At 35.6% G+C, this 16,945-nt stretch overlaps 4 protein-coding genes across 12 annotated transcripts in view; 2 read left to right on the forward strand and 2 right to left on the reverse strand.

Annotated features, from left to right (window-relative positions):
* The window catches only part of LOC124309662 (protein fem-1 homolog B), a 23,438-nt gene extending 17,810 nt beyond the window's left edge, over positions 1–5,628 (reverse strand). For all 4 annotated transcript variants that reach the window (XR_006909285.1, XM_046773515.1, XM_046773516.1 and 1 more), the window contains exons 1-10: positions 4,971–5,628; positions 2,999–3,176; positions 2,627–2,844; positions 2,177–2,517; positions 1,791–1,951; positions 1,361–1,521; positions 1,078–1,221; positions 572–801; positions 365–481; positions 135–241 (exon numbers count right to left, since the gene is read on the reverse strand). Coding sequence is in view for 3 of the 4 variants with exons in the window: in XM_046773515.1 (XP_046629471.1) it covers positions 135–241; positions 365–481; positions 572–801; positions 1,078–1,221; positions 1,361–1,521; positions 1,791–1,951; positions 2,177–2,517; positions 2,627–2,844; positions 2,999–3,176; positions 4,971–5,102 (1,789 nt within the window). In the remaining variant the exon portion in view is untranslated. The remainder of the gene's footprint in view (positions 1–134; positions 242–364; positions 482–571; positions 802–1,077; positions 1,222–1,360; positions 1,522–1,790; positions 1,952–2,176; positions 2,518–2,626; positions 2,845–2,998; positions 3,177–4,970) is intronic.
* A 1,307-nt stretch (positions 5,629–6,935) lies between these two features.
* Positions 6,936–9,163, forward strand: LOC124309470 (uncharacterized). Its single transcript, XM_046773136.1, has 5 exons — positions 6,936–7,416; positions 7,529–7,813; positions 8,368–8,488; positions 8,737–8,928; positions 8,997–9,163. Exons 1-5 carry the CDS (start codon positions 7,174–7,176, stop codon positions 9,161–9,163), a joined length of 1,008 nt encoding a protein of 335 aa, XP_046629092.1. The 5' UTR covers positions 6,936–7,173.
* A 1,258-nt stretch (positions 9,164–10,421) lies between these two features.
* LOC124309647 (MIP18 family protein galla-1) lies at positions 10,422–16,660 on the reverse strand. 6 transcript variants are annotated; one of them, XR_006909280.1, is made up of 6 exons: positions 16,291–16,659; positions 15,811–16,074; positions 15,225–15,330; positions 14,561–14,735; positions 11,127–12,170; positions 10,422–11,025 (listed from the first exon to the last, which is right to left on the reverse strand). XR_006909280.1 is itself a non-coding variant. In XM_046773495.1 (4 exons), exons 1-3 carry the CDS (start codon positions 16,445–16,447, stop codon positions 15,233–15,235), a joined length of 519 nt encoding a protein of 172 aa, XP_046629451.1. In that variant the 5' UTR covers positions 16,448–16,660; the 3' UTR covers positions 13,607–13,774; positions 15,225–15,232. The 6 variants fall into 6 exon arrangements, 2 of the variants coding, with proteins under 2 accessions (XP_046629451.1, XP_046629450.1); XR_006909279.1 differs by lacking the exon at positions 11,127–12,170; XR_006909278.1 differs by lacking the exons at positions 10,422–11,025; positions 11,127–12,170 and adding an exon at positions 13,607–13,774.
* LOC124309471 (uncharacterized) lies at positions 10,926–14,930 on the forward strand. Its single transcript, XM_046773137.1, has 14 exons — positions 10,926–11,033; positions 11,110–11,215; positions 11,331–11,573; positions 11,652–11,873; positions 12,007–12,200; positions 12,289–12,418; positions 12,516–12,605; positions 12,703–12,803; positions 13,460–13,594; positions 13,656–13,813; positions 13,908–14,124; positions 14,311–14,470; positions 14,557–14,714; positions 14,907–14,930. The coding sequence occupies exons 1-14, from the start codon at positions 10,986–10,988 to the stop codon at positions 14,928–14,930; spliced, it is 1,986 nt and encodes a 661-aa protein (XP_046629093.1). The 5' UTR covers positions 10,926–10,985.
* Positions 16,661–16,945: the final 285 nt, after the last annotated feature.

Below are 16,945 nucleotides of genomic sequence, written 5' to 3' on the forward strand. Positions count from 1 at the left end.
GATGCTATTGTGATAACTTTGTAGTTGTAGTGAAAAAAATAACAGTGTCATCTTTTTCAAGTGTGATTGAGCCTCTTTGTCACCGTGTTCATAGCGTGAATGCATGGCTATTATCGAGCGAGAGAATAACTCACCAGTTGTTGCAGCATCATATGGAGTTTTTCCTTCAATGTTAACTGTATCCATGTGTGCTCCAGCCTCAGTGAGATCAATTATTATCGAATGAAGCGTTAAGAAGTCACTGCAAGAACCAATCCAATCATATTTTACAAACATTGTTATAAAAGCAGATTGGCTATCTAATGAAAGTAAAGTTTTGCATAAAAAAAAGACGAGAGAATCGTATATCCCCAGTTAGTCTTACCTGATAGGTTTTTGATAACTAACTATCACATGTAGAGGTGTATTCCTGTTTATATCCATCGCGTTAACATCAGCCCCGCATTGGATAAGAAATTTGGCAGTAGCAGCGCAAGGAAATCTTTGAAAGAAATTACGATACCGTAAGCAATTGGTACTTATTTAAGAAATGATATTTTGAAAAACAATTCATTACAAGGAATCTACATACTTGCAAACATCGTTAGTATGAAATTCGTCCACGGGTGTATCTGCGTTCACAGCAAGATGAAGCAGAGTTTGTCCATCTCTCAGAGATACGCCAAGTGCGCATAAATTATGTACCAGCCGATGAGCTCGGCTAACTTTTTCCTCTTCACTTCCCTTCTCATTCAGCTTTATTAATTTCATTAGAATAGTCAAAATGTAAAGCGTTGTTGTAATATTGGATTCCATTTCCTCCTAGAAGTAGCAATATTGAAAAATGTTCAAAGCTTGCTCAAATTTTTCTCTTCAAAACGTTCCAGGGTGAATAATTTTCCTCCAATTCTCTAAAGATTTTTTTTGAAAACTGCATAAAATTTGCTGCCAAATTTTTTACGAACATTTTTTTTTCTTTCAGTTTTACGAACGGTTTTTCAGAATACAATTTTTTTTCTTTATGTTGCGTAGAGAAATATGATGGGAAAAAATTCACTAGGGCTGTAAGTTCGCTTGACGGATTACGTTATGACTTACAATAATTTGCTCAAAATCATCCTTGGAGTCTAGATTTCCTATTTGGTCTTTATTTCTTTTTAGTTCTATCACACTAGCTTCTAAGACATTGATAACTTGTGTGAATTGCAGGTCAATTCCGACATGGATCATTTGTGAAAATACCTAAAAAATGAACATTTATAATATTAATTACTCTGAGCTCAAGAAACTGTTGAATTCTGTTATACGTCATACTGTCTTCTCTTTTGTTTTTCTGTTTGATATCACACAATGTAACCATCACGCAGGATATATAAAATACCTGAGCAAAACGAAGCAAGTCTCTAACAACCGAAATATTATTTAGTTGCCGCAGCTTCAACGCATGGAGCCAAAGATCGATACACCTATCAAACCTTGCGTTATCAGCAAAAACGGCCCCTCTGAATATTATTGGGTGCGGTACCTCCGGATTATGAGTTCCTAAACAAAGTATGGGAAAATTATTTTGTATCATTTCCTAATGAGTAATTTATCGAGAAAACCCAAATCGCATCAATAATTGAGAGAATATCTTAAAAGAAAAACAAAAAACTATGTAAAAATATTGAATATCTAATAAGATATTATTCAAAGTAATTATCAAGTTAAAGCTTCAAGTTACTTGAAACTTACTATGTAAAAACTGTTTCCTTTCAACCCTTCATTTCTTTTGGAATTATTTTCTTCTTTACATTAAACCCAATGCTTACCTAATATTCTTTCCCTAATTGCAAGCGACTCCATGTGGATAGCATTGTGATTATTTTCTATATTTAACAACTGTTCCAGAGTAACAGACTCGCTCCAATTTTCATACGCCGATATCGGTGCACATACTGGTTTGTGCATTATATTCTCAGGATCACTGTATCTAAAGCATCAAATTCAAATGTAGTTTTCAATAACCGAATATGAAAAATATTTATGCTGCTTCTGGATATTATGATTCTCTTCTTCTGTCTTCAACAAGCAAAAAAAAAAACATCATTGAAGATAGTTGGTAATCAAAAACTGTTACGTTTTATTAAACAATTATTGCACATGCAAGCAAGAAATAAATAAATTATAGTTAATAAGTTATATTCAATGTAGGTACCTTAATTTCATCGCTTCGTACAGGTATTTGAACGCTTTGCTAACACAATAATTGTCTTTATCATTAGCGTAAGAAGCACCAAGCAATTCATAAGCTTCAATCTTCTCAGCTTTGCTAACTTCATTTCTCTCAACTAAAAATTCCACTACTTCAGTTCTTGTTCTTTCGGCAGCTGCTATCAATGGTGTCATACCGCTGACGTTTTTTGTCATCTTGGCATCATACCTTAGCAATTCCGATACTATACGAAAATGCCCGCATTCAGCGGCAAAATGTAATGCCGTTGCTCCACACAGTGCTTTGTCATTGGGATTGGCACCGATATCAAGCAGATAACTCACCTAAATTATGTAAAAGGATATCAATTGAGTAAGTAATAGCTAATTTGGATTGGTTAATTATCTTTTTTAAAGATTAAAAGTTTGATAGTAAAATTCTCATGGTACTAACAACTTCGAGGTGTCCCTTGTAAGCAGCGATCATTAAACACGTGTTGTTGTACTTATTGGCAATGTGTATATCGGCATGATGCTCAGTCAGATACTGAACGATGTCGAGCCTTCCGTCGAAACATGCGGCTCTCAAGGGTGTAGAAATTGTTCTCGTCGGATGATTAACATTCGCTCCAGCCTTGACAAGAGTTTTTACTACATTCAGATGCCCAGCCCCTAACGTACAATACAGAGTTACACAGTTATAATGGGCAATATTTATTAATCGAAGATTGGAGCTTCTCACATGAGAATGAACATTGGAAATATGTATTAATGAATACTACGGGTGAAAAAAGTGGGATAACAATAAATGATAATTGATTCGCACCTGCAGCGCACCAAAGAGCACTCGCCCCTTGTATAACATATCCGTCAAATTTAACAGTACCCTCCTGCTCCAAGTCTGGCTTAAATTTATCGACCAGCATTTTAACGACTCTACTGTGACCATATCGTGCCGCAACTATCAATGGAGTGCAGTGCTGGCCGTCGTCTTCTATCACTGTCTGCAATAATGAATTATTCAATCTTTTAAACTCGCTGGTTGAGGGGACTCGGATTTAACAAATATAAATAATTGCATAGGGCTTGTTTGCTTGGCTATTGCAACATTAAATAACAAATCTGATCAAAGTTCAACTAATTAGAGATTGCACGCTATGAAAATTAGTCGATTCTTGATATTTCTCTGTTAAACAATAATATGAGATGAAAGCTCCAAGTATTTAATTTTTCAATTAATTGTTATTCATTTGATTGCACAGTATCATATTTCAACCGAATCAATATAGAGCATTTTTTTTTTTTTTGGGTAATATAAAAAATCCATTGGTTCTAAGAGAACAATTCAAATTCATATGATTGACAAACTCCATTTATCTTCTTCATTTACCAAAGTTTATAAATAATCGTATAATAAGTTGTCTGCGAAAGTTTTATTGATTTAAGTTTCTCCAAGACTGGTTCCACTGTAACATTGATGAAAAACATTTCCCTCTTCTCCGAAAACTTAATTCAAATATAGAACCTTTCTTTGAACATATTCTTTTACGAATCTCTGAATTTGTGAAAGGTATTTAACTTGTTTTTCCCAGGGAACATTTATATCTTTTATAAACTTCCACCAACGTTTGTGGAAATATTGGTAGAAACCTTCAGATGTGGTAGTATTTATACATTTCTCATTCGTGTTATTTTAAGCCTACAAATCAAAATTAGATTTCATCAAACAGAAATGAATTTTACTTAGCATATTATGAAATGTGTTAGACTGAGACAAACATATGAATAAAATTGAGTTATTCAATTTATTCGACTCAACTGCATATATTCCGTGATTGAAACCAGGTACTGTTGAATCTTGACAACTTATATGGAGCAATGAACTTGAATGGACTAGATTAAGTATTCTTATCCACAATTAAAAATAACCAGTAGGTCAACCTCGAAATTTTTTTTGTTTTCAATCACGAAGAAGTGAAGGAGAGATATCTGAGCAGAAATTTAAAAGTGCGCTAAATTCAAATGAAAAAAAAAAAAAAAAAAATACAGCCGTAAGCAGATAACAGTACTCCTGAAAATTTGCCACAAGTAATTTCTGAAGTCATGTGGAGTACACTGCATAGAGGATTTTCAATAAGTAAACGAATGTGTCTGTCCTTGAATACTGAATGTTGTATTTTGCGATACAAGACATCGAGCTGGAGTTTCATTTGTTATCTTTCGACCAGAATCATATTGCAAAACTAAAACTAATCATTTAAAGGGAAGCATGCAGTAGTTTTGGAAACCTCAGTACTATGATGAAAAGCAATGAAATTTGCGTAAAATACATTTTTGATAATATAATCAATTCTTTATTTGGCGATATTGTGATCTTTTTTAGTATCATATCGCAATGACGAAGCAATAACACCATCTACAAGTTCGCACAAGTTTATGTGCAATAAATAGAAACATTAAAACAGCTTGCATATATGACATTTGTTTTCATTCGAGAAACAAAGAAGAGGTAAAATTCTTTAGGGACACCGGCGCCAATTTAGCCTTCTTCTTTGTCTTTTATTTATTTATAAACTGCAAACCTAACGAGATTTGGGTTGCCTAGTTTTAGGCACTGAAATTCACCCCTTGAATCAGGCCTGAGTTAATGCACCTAAGTAGCAGAGGTAAAGATCAGAGAATCATTGTTACGCTGTACGGATTTTTCTGTAATACAACTTTAAATGATGGTTAATTAGAGAAATGAACATTATGGATTAAGAAATGCACCTTCTTTTTCATGTGTACATTATTCTCACCTGATTAAGAAGCTGGTCCAGGTGGTCCCCCCGCTCGCTGAGAATATCGTATAGAGATATTGCCATGCCATCGCGAGCCGCGTAATAAACACGATTCATAAGCGACTGGCAAATTTCAGAAGATTCCTCCATGGCTTTCGGTGCTGGATTAATTTCCGAAGACGTACGCGTGTCCGCCGAACTTTGGCAAAGTTTCTTCCTTTGTTTCGCCAGAGGCACGGACGGCAATCAAAAATAAATTCGTATCATCGCTACGACGACGACTGCGCGATTGTTAACCTCAAAACTGACTGAACATCGCACCCGTTCCCCGTATTAATACTCGTGGCGATGATCCGACGTCTATTTTTATAGATATATTTACATGGAATAAGCACGCACACAGAGAATGTATTGATTCGCCGTTGCAAAAATAGTCAACGCTCCGTAAATTGCCTGCGCCTAATCTTTCCTTCCTCCGTACACTTCAACTCTTTTCCTCACCCTAGTGCGGTCTTTCTTCCGCTGAACATGCAGTAACGGCTTATCGAACGTTTTTTGTCATTATTCCGACACTTGTCGTACACGACTGATAATTCACTTGTATTATTATGAGACAATAAAGTTATTTAATATTCACATTAATCCAGTGACTGTCGTGATGACACTTGTGGAAATAGTATCTTCATGGGGTGTATTCCGAAATATACTTCCAGTACTGCCGACCGTGACGTCACGCAGTCCACTGCGTACTGCGTTCCGTTTTTACTTCGAGTTGTCAGTCGCAGTAAAATCGGAACGCTACACCGAGGACGCGGCCATCTCTCAAGTATTGCAACTGCCTCCCGTCCCAGTAAGCTGTCGCGCGATTTCAGGACGCGGTTGCCAGTACTTGCAGTACTGAGAGTATATTTCGGAATACACCCATTATTAGGGTCTGTTTTCACAATTTTTATTTTCCGAACGCTACTTCCTTACAGGCAACTTGTGTTTTGTTCGATATGTGAACCGTCACTTTGCAGTGCGGGTGGAAAAATTAAACTAATATAACTAGGCTTAGTAGCTGGTATTTGGCAATATTTTTTCACGTACGATTGATTGAAAAATTATATTATTGATTGCGTATTATCAATTTGTGTAACAATAGTAATTTGAAAGCTACAAATTTACGATTTACGTTCGAAAAATTGAAAACTAAGGATATGTGGCAACAAAATGGTACCGACAATGAGATTCTGACGTCATAGGGACATTTCCTAATTTCTAGTAGATCATTGTCAGAGCACTTTTTTGCCATACAGCGATTATGATTGGCTGAAAACTTGCGCGGGAAGTAAGAGACAAGGAGAAGACGGAACCCCAACCGGTTGATCAGCAACAAGAGTGGGCCCGATTTCGACTCTTTCCGGCTGTTTTTAAAAACCTACAACTTTGTATTTGCCGGGTCAGAAGGAAGAATAGGTCATAAAAAAATAAATATATCACGTATTGAGAAGGGACTTTTCACCTGGTTTCGTATTGTCGAAATGAGCGCCTGCTCTAGAGACAGTAGAACAGCAGTAATACAATTTGAAGTCAAGAGAACAATGAACATACCAAAATATGGGTAGACGACAATAAATCAGATACTCAGTTACAACCCGAAAACGGAGCAGTTGACCAACGAAAACGTCTGCTCCAACTCCTCGCTGTATACAAACTGAGCGGCAAGCGCCCCGGCAAGTCGGACCAGAAAAAAAAATGTGAAAGTGGGGCCCTCTAGCGGCCGGAAAGCGACTTAGCCTCAAATTTCTATGTCCATCCGCTGAGGATGTATAAAGTGCGGTGCGTTCCGATATTAGCTCCCAGTGCACCCATCTTATAGGATTCCAATTATGCTAAATCGAGTCAGCATAGCCGAATACTGTAATTTCCCTTTAGCCCTTCAGCTTCCCTTACCGTACCTGTACCCGAAGCAAAGTTCATGAGGATAGCAGTCTCTACTCTCTATCTTCACTCAACGGCTGTGGCGCCAAATCAGTACAATGCAATGATTGGTTGTCGTTCCAACGCGCGCCTTTAGAATCAGCCCGAGGGCTTCGACCTTCGATTTTCGATAATCGCACTTCAGCAATCGATTGTTTGAGCGAGGGAATCTTTGTATGCGATAAATAGACCGACACAATTGTACAACATGAGCGTATTATGACCATGGTATTATGGTAAAAGATACCATATACCGTGGATGCAAAGTATGTCGCTTCTAGGCCAAACAGCAAATATGTCCAAGTCATATTTGGATGGGGAAGAAAGGGAAATGGAATGGAGAAAGAAAGTAACGAAGATGCGAGAGCGGTTGAAAAGTCGCCTTGACGAAAATACGATTGATGGTAAACGTGACGATAACTTGTTTCACGGTATGAAATTGGTCTCGTCAACAACGATGTTCGGGAATTTTACGGAAATTTGTTACTGCGAGGAAACCCAAGTAGGTTGACAAATATAAATGCTTTTTATTATAAATGTTAATATGAAAAAATTAATTTACACGCATACTGTTGTCCACTTCAATTAACCGTTTGTTTGCAATAATTTATTAGGAATATTTAGTCATCGATCCACCATCAAATATGCTGAGATTTTCAGTGCAAGCTAAACTTATTCAACCCTCGTACCCACTCAGCAGTACGATGTTGTTTACTAAACTATTGTGGTGTCAAAAAGCTAAGGTACTAATTGGATATGTACCAAACGACGATATGATCTGGCTCATGACTTCATTCTGCATGCTCTACCAAGTCATTCGTAACGAATTTCGAATAACCGACATATTTTACGAGCCTATGACAAACGAAATCGTTGTAGCAGGACCCAACAAAGTTACGGTATAAAATTTAGCAAAAACTGTAATTTTTTAAAATGGTTATAAATGCAATTTTTCACTTTAAAATTGGAACTCCTAAAGACACAAAATTTTCACATCACATTTGTCTTACTTTCAATTTCACCGTCTTCTAGTCTTGCATTTTATGATCAAACTATTATGATTGAGTTACACGTAACTACCATACATACAAAAAAATTTCTTTCACAGTGTATTATAATTAAAAACCCAAATTCATCTTTTAGCAATCATATAGACTGAAACAAATTATGCGAGATATTATAATTTTACTGGTAAAAAAAATTAATAGCTAGTACTGAATCGCAATTTCTTCCACACAGATCAACAAATATGCTAACTTACTATTCATTGTATGCGAGACCATTTGTAATAAATATGTATAAGCTAAAACCACATTTAGATACGCGATTTTATTTTTCGAATTTAAGGATAACTTTTTATTGATAATGCAGAAATAATTGAAATAACGAACGGATTCTGATGAACTACTTTAGAAAACCTTAATTCTAACAAAATGGACATATTACCTTCCAGAGATTCCCACTAGCGAACAAAGAGTCAACTATGAATCCTTGGAAGACAATGGCTTACATAGACAGCGAGTATGGAGCACTTTGGAAATTGGAATGCATGTCGTTGATTCCAGCGAATACATGTGCGTTAAGTATCTATAGCAACATTCGTCGACATTGACAAAATAATATATCTGAAACATATCTGAATATATGTATCGCGATATAATTGGAAGCGATAGACAATGTTACTCGACAATACCAGACTCACTTGAGTTCGGGTAAAGGTAGTCGATCCCAGTAACACTGAATGTTGAGACTAACTGCTATAGATATGTATCTATGATACATCTTGTAATGACAATATTTTAAGGAACTTTATGACAAGTAGCAATGACCAGACTGGCTGGCTCATACATGACCACTATTTACGTACTGCCATTGGAACCTTTGAAAGAAAAGGAAGACATCGTTCCAGTAATGTTTCTGGCCCGCAATCCTGCCGCTACAGAAGCTGCCATAACAGCACTGCTCTTCCACGACACAAGCCAGTGGATTATAACGGGAGACGAGCAAGGAAATGGTACCATTCCACTATCCAAATTTCTAAAATATTTCAGGCCTTATGTATTAAGTCTCTTAACCGTTTAGTCATGGGTTGGGACCTTGAATTGCATTGCATAATGAGCTGTCCTGGTGGTCATAAGGGATACGTTCAAAAGATAGTCGTTCATCCCTCAATATGTGGATTCATTACATGTGGCGAAGACAATGTGCTCCAAATATGGAGCTGCAATCTAAAAGGAAAGGTCTCGTAAACTGTACTGTATAAAAGACATACATTTTCTAGTTTCTTTAAGAGGGTGTATATTTGTATACATATATACAGATCATGGAAAAAGTGGGTGAATTTCGGAAATTTATGCCTTTTCAACCAATTATTCAATTTGATTGAGCAGCGTATTATTGAAATTATGTATATCGAGCTTCATCAGCATGTAATTTTTGAATAATCAAGTGGAATTGGTTGCTGTGATATAAATTCCCAAAAGTCACCCACTTTTTGAGCCGCTCTTAACTCATCCTTTCGAAATTTTCTGCAACTCTTCAAATCTCTACATCACAATTATTGGAATATCAGCACAGATGGAATCGTTTTCTGACATCGGCGAAATACAAGGCATCGCAATTAACAAATCAGCTGCGGCCATAGCAACCCTAGGGCAAAAATTGAGCTGCTTCAACATGCATCAGTTATACACATTCTACGCTGCTCTGTCGTAAGACTTGCGTTCGTTATGACTCGATCAATAATTTTTCATAGACAATACTACGAACGTCATATATACATACGAACGCATTTCACCTATAGAGAGTCTGCTACAGAAATAATAACGACTATGAATCCGATGTATTCGACAAGGGTGATTGTGAGAAGTGCAGATAATACTATTCGCATTTTAAGCTCTCAGACTGGAAAGCAAATTAATCTGCAAATATTACCAAAGACTTTGAATCTGGTATCAATGACATACAGTGGAAATAGAGGTGGCTAATAATCACTCCACATACATTAGAAAAACTTGACAACCGTTGAAAATGTAGTGTCCTTTGATTACAGAAAGATTATATACAATCATATTAAAAACTGGCGAGGTTCTTGTCAGCAATACACAAATGAATCCAATGGAATTCAAGTAAATGTCACTTTGCATTACAATTCTCAACATTGATTCAGATAATAATGTATCTTTTATGCAGACATGTTTGGGTGTCAGATAGAGATGTTATAACATGTATCACGGCATATGAATATTACGAAGAAATTCGAGGATACGATTGCCAACCACAAAGTAATTTATCGCATCAGGTAGAGTAACAGGCTCAGTATAAACGACACTAAATTTCTTACCGATTGTCTCTAGATCCAAGAGTGATTTACCCAAAATATACCCTAATTTTCGTGGGAACACAGAATGGGACTATTTTAAATGTCGATGAGCCAAGTGGGAAACACGAAGGCACATTCGTGGTGAATATTTCAAAATTAAATATTGGAAAATAATTCCGTGGTAGTCGTTTTGATAATTATATTTTCATATCGTAGGCTCACAATGGACCAGTAACAAAAATATGGTCATCGACCATATCACGGCTTGTTGTATCTGTGGGAGCGGACAAAAGTGTTAAAGTTTGGCGAGTATTTCCTGACTTGGAAGTTCCATTAGCCTTGGCACACTCGGTTTATTATACAGTTCCGATAACGCACGTTGTTAGCATGGGGTGAGTCGTGCCTTGACTGCTTGTACTTTAAATTTGACAAAAAACCTCTGATTAGAGACCAGAAAAAAATTATTCTTTTTATATAAAAAGTTCTGAAAATTACACACATGTATGTGTAATATTTTTACAGATCAGTAATTTGCATGGCGAGTAGCAGTCCTCTGACTCCAATGCATCAATTATTTATGTACGACATGGTGGAATCAGGTACCTGATTGTCAATGTTCAAACTGCACAAATGACTTTACATTAAATTATCTGTTAGTTCGAGTAGATCATCATTCGACGAAAGATCATACAGATTTGATAGTGGACATAGCAGCTTCAGAGTCCCTCCAAATCTGTGCAACGTCCTCTATGGACAACACGATACGTCTCTGGGACCACCAGAATATACCTATTAAAGTAAGAGTCCAAAATTCAAGCATGAGTAATTGAATGCGTATGTAACATCAATGTGAGATGGTTGTTCAACTTTCAGGTATTAGAAATAAACACATGTGCTAACAGCATTGCTTTCTCCTCTCAGCGAGGAGATATCGTCTTTGGCGCTGGGAGACACTTGTACAGAATTTCGTATTGTCATTGTAAGAATGCATTACTTTGTACTAGAAAAAACAAAACACAGATATCAAGAGTTTATATTCTAGTTCGTTTTCAAACCATTTATGAATCGTTACTGAAGTATATTTCATTGGGCAGATCTGTCCCCAAAATACAGAGCTCGAATACTGATGAACGGAATACCTGAAGAAAATGAAGAAGAGATGATACCTGAGAACAAAGACTACAGAGTCTATGAAAGTATCGTAGATCGAGAATTTTTGTTACATCCTGTTAGCAGCGCACCCCTTGGGTCATTGGACATCAGTGACGGTGACGCACCTCGCTTGGAATTAATGATCCAGGGACAAATGTGTGCTCAGCTACGACGTAGAGATCAGGGTATGAGGAAACCTTGTTCATATGATGGCGATTTACATGTCAAATGATGTGAGATTATTAGCTTAATTTGAATTTCAGATGTAATTAGTATAGAGAAAGGTGAAATAAAGGCGGTGAAATTAGTGACAGGAAAGTCGCTCATGAATCAAGAAGCCTGGGAAAAATATCTCGATGATATATTGGGAAGATCGAATAAAACAAGCACAGAAGTACCGCCATATGATGTTTGGGCTATGGTTGAAAAGTACAAAACTATGAAAAGATATTACAACAAACCTGGAATATTCAAAATGTTTTATGGTAAGGATCGAGATCAAAATACAGAAGTTACTCAATAGCTATTAAATACCGTTAGACGTACTTTTGATGTAGATCGTCATATCGATGCGCATAATACCATTAGTATTTTTTAATATTTTTCGATGGAAATCAGGTTACAGTATTGAAAAATTCCCGGAATATCCAGAAGCTGTACCTGATGAAGTACAGCATCCGCATTTGCGATTGTTTGGCTTCCTTCCAAATTCAGTAATCTACAAATTATTTGACATTGAAGATGTTGAACCGCCTCCGCCAGTACCAGAGCCGCAACCTTTGCTAAAATATGAATATCCTCCGGAGTTTCTGGTAATTATTTAATTGAATGTAGAAAAAACTTTTGATTATCAGAAAACAGTCAGTCTCGGTCCTGATGTTTTTATTCCTTAATCGTTAGTTGGACCAGCTGCATGAAACAAATTCGTCGCGTTTAGACTCAAACGTTGAAATGACACCGTCACAACTCATAAATCTAACAAATGTTAATGATATTGATTCAGAAACAACAGTACTCAGAGTTTCTGTTCGTGAGTATAATATGCAAATTACAACAATAATATTCACCACTAAATGTGTGTGTTTGTAACTTTTTGGGAGTAATGATAACACTTGTTCTTATGCAAGCTGTAGATCAAAATCCGTTTGTAAAAGCAGCACAATCTGTGTCTCAATACAGATATAATTCAAAGATGAAACGTTGTAGAACACGAAGAGGTGAGTTGAAGAATAATGCGTCGTTTATGTATTGTTGTATCATATTTTTCTTGAGAGAAAATGTTTTCAACCTTCCTCTTTGCTTATCTGTTTTCAGCGTATCATGATCATGTTGACAAAAAAAAGACGTACGTGAAAAAGACATTGAAAAGAAAGAATAAACCACGTGGTAAGAAATTAGGGATACCTTTGCTATGGGTATAATTCTTTTGAAGCAGTAATTTATTACTCGTTGTTTTTGAAAGACATATATTTTCATTTGACCAGATGAAATTACTCCAGAGGCATTTTTATTTCTCAACGAATTTGTCATGTTTAGTTCATTTAGATTATTTGTCGCAAATATTGTAGGTTCCGGAATCCCATTGACTATAGAGAAAATAGTTAATGAAGATCAAGAAAAACTTGAAATGATCTTGTCGCAGAAGATAACGAACGAACCACACATGGATGATTTTTACAAGGTGTTCAGTAGTTTCAACTTAACACGTACAGAAATTTCTGCAATTACTTTTGAATGTGGTAAAGTTAGTGCAACAAGCCCAGAATCCATACTTTCAACATGTGAAAATATTTGCGGTAATTTGAGAATTTCTAATATTTATTATTATTAGTTATCCTTCCGGTCACTCCTTATCAATTGAAATGTTTGATCGTTCTCGGATTCTATGATAGGTGTCAAAAAGAAACATCTGATTGTACATAAGAGGACGAAATTCAAAAAGGCATTGCCTTCAAAGAAGAAAAAAAATAAAGAAAATTGTCGCGAGGTTCGAATATATAAATGGAATCGTTAATTCAATTCAAATTTTTTTTGCGTACTGTGAGTAATAACATATATCAATATGTTTTAGACAGTACGAGAAGAATTCTCGAATATAGATGATCTTGCTAGATTGGGAACTAAAGAAATAGTTTTACAACTGGAAAGCATTAAACAGACAATTAAAAATAATTATGGTTCCATTTCAACTCTTCATGATAACAAGGTAGCACTAAAATATTCTAAATGCTGTTTAATTGTATACAATTACTACATATTTTCCACAGATCAAAGATACTTTGATGGTGCTTCTGGCCAGGTTTGTGAACAGCCCATCTTCGTTTTCAGTAATATTAAATTTACTGAATATCATACCAGTAAACAACATTGACATCATCGGGTTTCTCTGTACAATTTTCATAATTACATCACGTCGAATAATCAGGTGATACATATGCAAAACTTACTAAAAGCTCCAGCTGTCATGGATGTGAAATGAGCATTGAAATTATTTAAATTGAACTTATTCACGCGTCTAGAAAATCGGTCTTAAAATATTTGAAGAATCATGGATTACGAGATCCCCAAAAAGTACTGGCCAAACAGTTACTCATGGTAAAAAAGGTGACAGATACCACAAACTTGTTTGAGGTGAAGAAATTTGTTTCCCGAATGATCAGTGATTGGATCTACACTTTGGAGCGACATGTTGTTTTAATTGCCAAAGATATCAAATGTAGCGACAACTTCGAGCATGTAAGATTGATGTGGTATTCAGAATAAAAATATAAATGTCGCAACGTAGTTTGTTCCGAATGTTATTTTTGATTGTCTCCAAATTTGTGCTATCAACTCAGGTCTCTGGGTGATTGACTTTTAATTGGAAATAAAAAGATTACCGGAACTTAACAAGACATTTAGTAATTTTGTTGTATGATTCAGGTGAGAAGTGCTGTAAAAAAAGAGGGAAATCCACTTGCAGCAGAAAAATTAAAAAAAGGCAGAAATTTAGATGCAATTGATTTTAAGGATAACGAGTGCGCAAAAGAAACTGATCAAATACATGAAAAATGGTGCCACACTGATATGCACGATGGTTGTGGTAAGAAGCATAGATAAGCTTTGAACACGATTTCTTCGAACCTATTTTACCTAACAAAGATTGAATATTTTCATATTTGATTCTAGTTACCTGGAAAGATTTGAATGAAGAAATAGTTTTCTCACCAATCGAAGGAATTAACTATTTTTGCGAGATGAACATCGAATTTTCAAACATACCAAAAGATCCCCAACAATCATCCCAGCATACATGCGGAAGACATTCCAAATGCAAAGCCAGTCAGGTATGTAAAATCGATATAATTCTAGACAAAAATATTCATAACAGTGAAATACAATTTACAAGATTACTGGATAACTGTAAGTATTACTATGATATAAACTAGGAATCAGACTTAACGAAAGTATGTTATTTAAAGTTGGCAATTCTTCGGTGTAAAATTACTTGATACGATTAAATTCTTTTCTCATTACAGGTCAGATCGACCTATACGAAGTAAATGTATGTTATAGGATTAATCAAAGAACCAGATTGACAAGATTGTATTACAGATTGTTTGAGAAGAATTTGTGCTGCTCAAGAGTTCGAGTTCTTTATGGATATAATTTCTTGCCATTAACTACTTGTTCATTTCTCAAGATACGACCTAATAATTTTTATACTACAAAACAGTAACTTGATATTTTAAAAAAAGTTGAAATGCGGATTTGCTTTTCAAAATATGTGTATACATATGTACAAAAATTTTATGGATAAATGGGAATTAATTTTTCCCAATATATTAATAACTTACTAATCAGGTCATTCTTCCTCTTGAATACACTTCTCAACAAGATCTCTCAAGTTAGGGTTTTCCATTGCAGCAGCGATTCGTTCTTTGTCGTTTATTTGTTTGTTAACTAAAATCACATCACCAAGTAGTTACGACATATGAAAAAGAAATTACACACTTCCATTAAAAAATAACCATATCGTTATCTGTTTATTAATGGACAGCCATCAACATCTACTCTCTAAATTTTGGGGAGTGAAATGTCACTTTTTTGTGATGAAAACCGCGCTACTCTGACAAAAGTGACATTTTACTCAAAGAAATTTAAAGAGCTTCCTGATTTTCTTCCAATTTTTCTGCATTTTTATAATAAATTGAATGTCTCAGTTTCTACTCCGCAAAATTTAAAGAGTAAATAGAAGAATTCTTTAACACCTTTAATTTTCAATGAAAACAAAAAAAACGAAGAAAAAATAAAGGTTTTCCTGAAAGTTGTCCAAATTCGTGTCAGCAAAAATTAAAGAAAATTCTAATACACACTAGTTTTCATCTGAAAACTTAGAAAAAACTGTTTTAAAACATAGATTGAGTAAACAGCGAGCATTACTTTCATCTTCTGTTGCATGAGCCCCTTCCTTGATATAGATATCCAGTTTGAATGAAGCGATTAAGTGACGTTCTAATTTAACACGGATACAGAGACCGATGAGCGTAGCTAAGGAACAGTGTGGTACTGTTGGGTTAAACTCAATTCGAATCACTGAGACACCTTTTGTTGTCGGTTTATTTATGTAGACGCAATCCTCATACACAACATCCAGTTCTTCAAGGGTTTGGGGTTTTTCGGGGTCTTTTATTGTTCGGAGCAAATCTAGAAACATTTGACATGAATTGAAAAACGAAATCAATAATAAAAGAATAACGTTGAAAAAATTTATGATAAAACAACGGATAAATGACAATAGTAGATTAGAGGTTAGAAGAGAGATTTGATCACAGATTACGCAGAACTTAGGGAAATTTTTTATAATTATAATTCAAGGTTACAACTTATATATTATTCGATGATTTGGGCAAAATCACAAACCATAAATAGTTTCCCTCAGCTCATTTTCATCCTTCAATAATAAATTGCTCTGGTTTTTAGCTTTCAAAAGATCTTCTGGGGTGGCCATAACTCCGTACGGCAGTATGCCTTCCTTAACTTTGTCCGATAACGACAATTTACGAAAAAACGATAACATACTTATTTTTCACGTACCAACGAAAAATAAAAAAAAATTAACACATATAGGTATATGTACTGTTACGAAATCAAACCAATTTCGTGTGGTGTGTACAGATTTCCAAAGTCCAAGTGGTCCAAATCAGTCCAAATCATCCAAAACTACTCGAGCTATCATGAACTATCAACACTGGTCGCACTCAGCTGCACTGATTAACTTCGAGTCACGAACTGTATATTCACATAGATTGACTTCAAGTAAGTTTCTAGAGAGGCCCCATGACCGAACTAGACCCAATGTTCACGGGGAGCAAAATACCGCTGCAGCAAGCAGCGCGATAGCGAAAAATTGCCCGTAAAAATGTGTCGGCAGCGGCAGAGTTTTCACGAAGTTCGATAAAATGTTAATTCCGTCAAAACATGACGGAATGCTGTCAACGAAATTCGGAATCTATGAAATTTTATTCATTGCGATCCGTTGTCATCCCGATCTGTCGATCCGTCGTTGCCATGCAAC

This window comes from Neodiprion virginianus, chromosome 7 (assembly GCF_021901495.1).
Source record: "Neodiprion virginianus isolate iyNeoVirg1 chromosome 7, iyNeoVirg1.1, whole genome shotgun sequence".
NCBI lineage: Eukaryota > Metazoa > Arthropoda > Insecta > Hymenoptera > Diprionidae > Neodiprion > Neodiprion virginianus.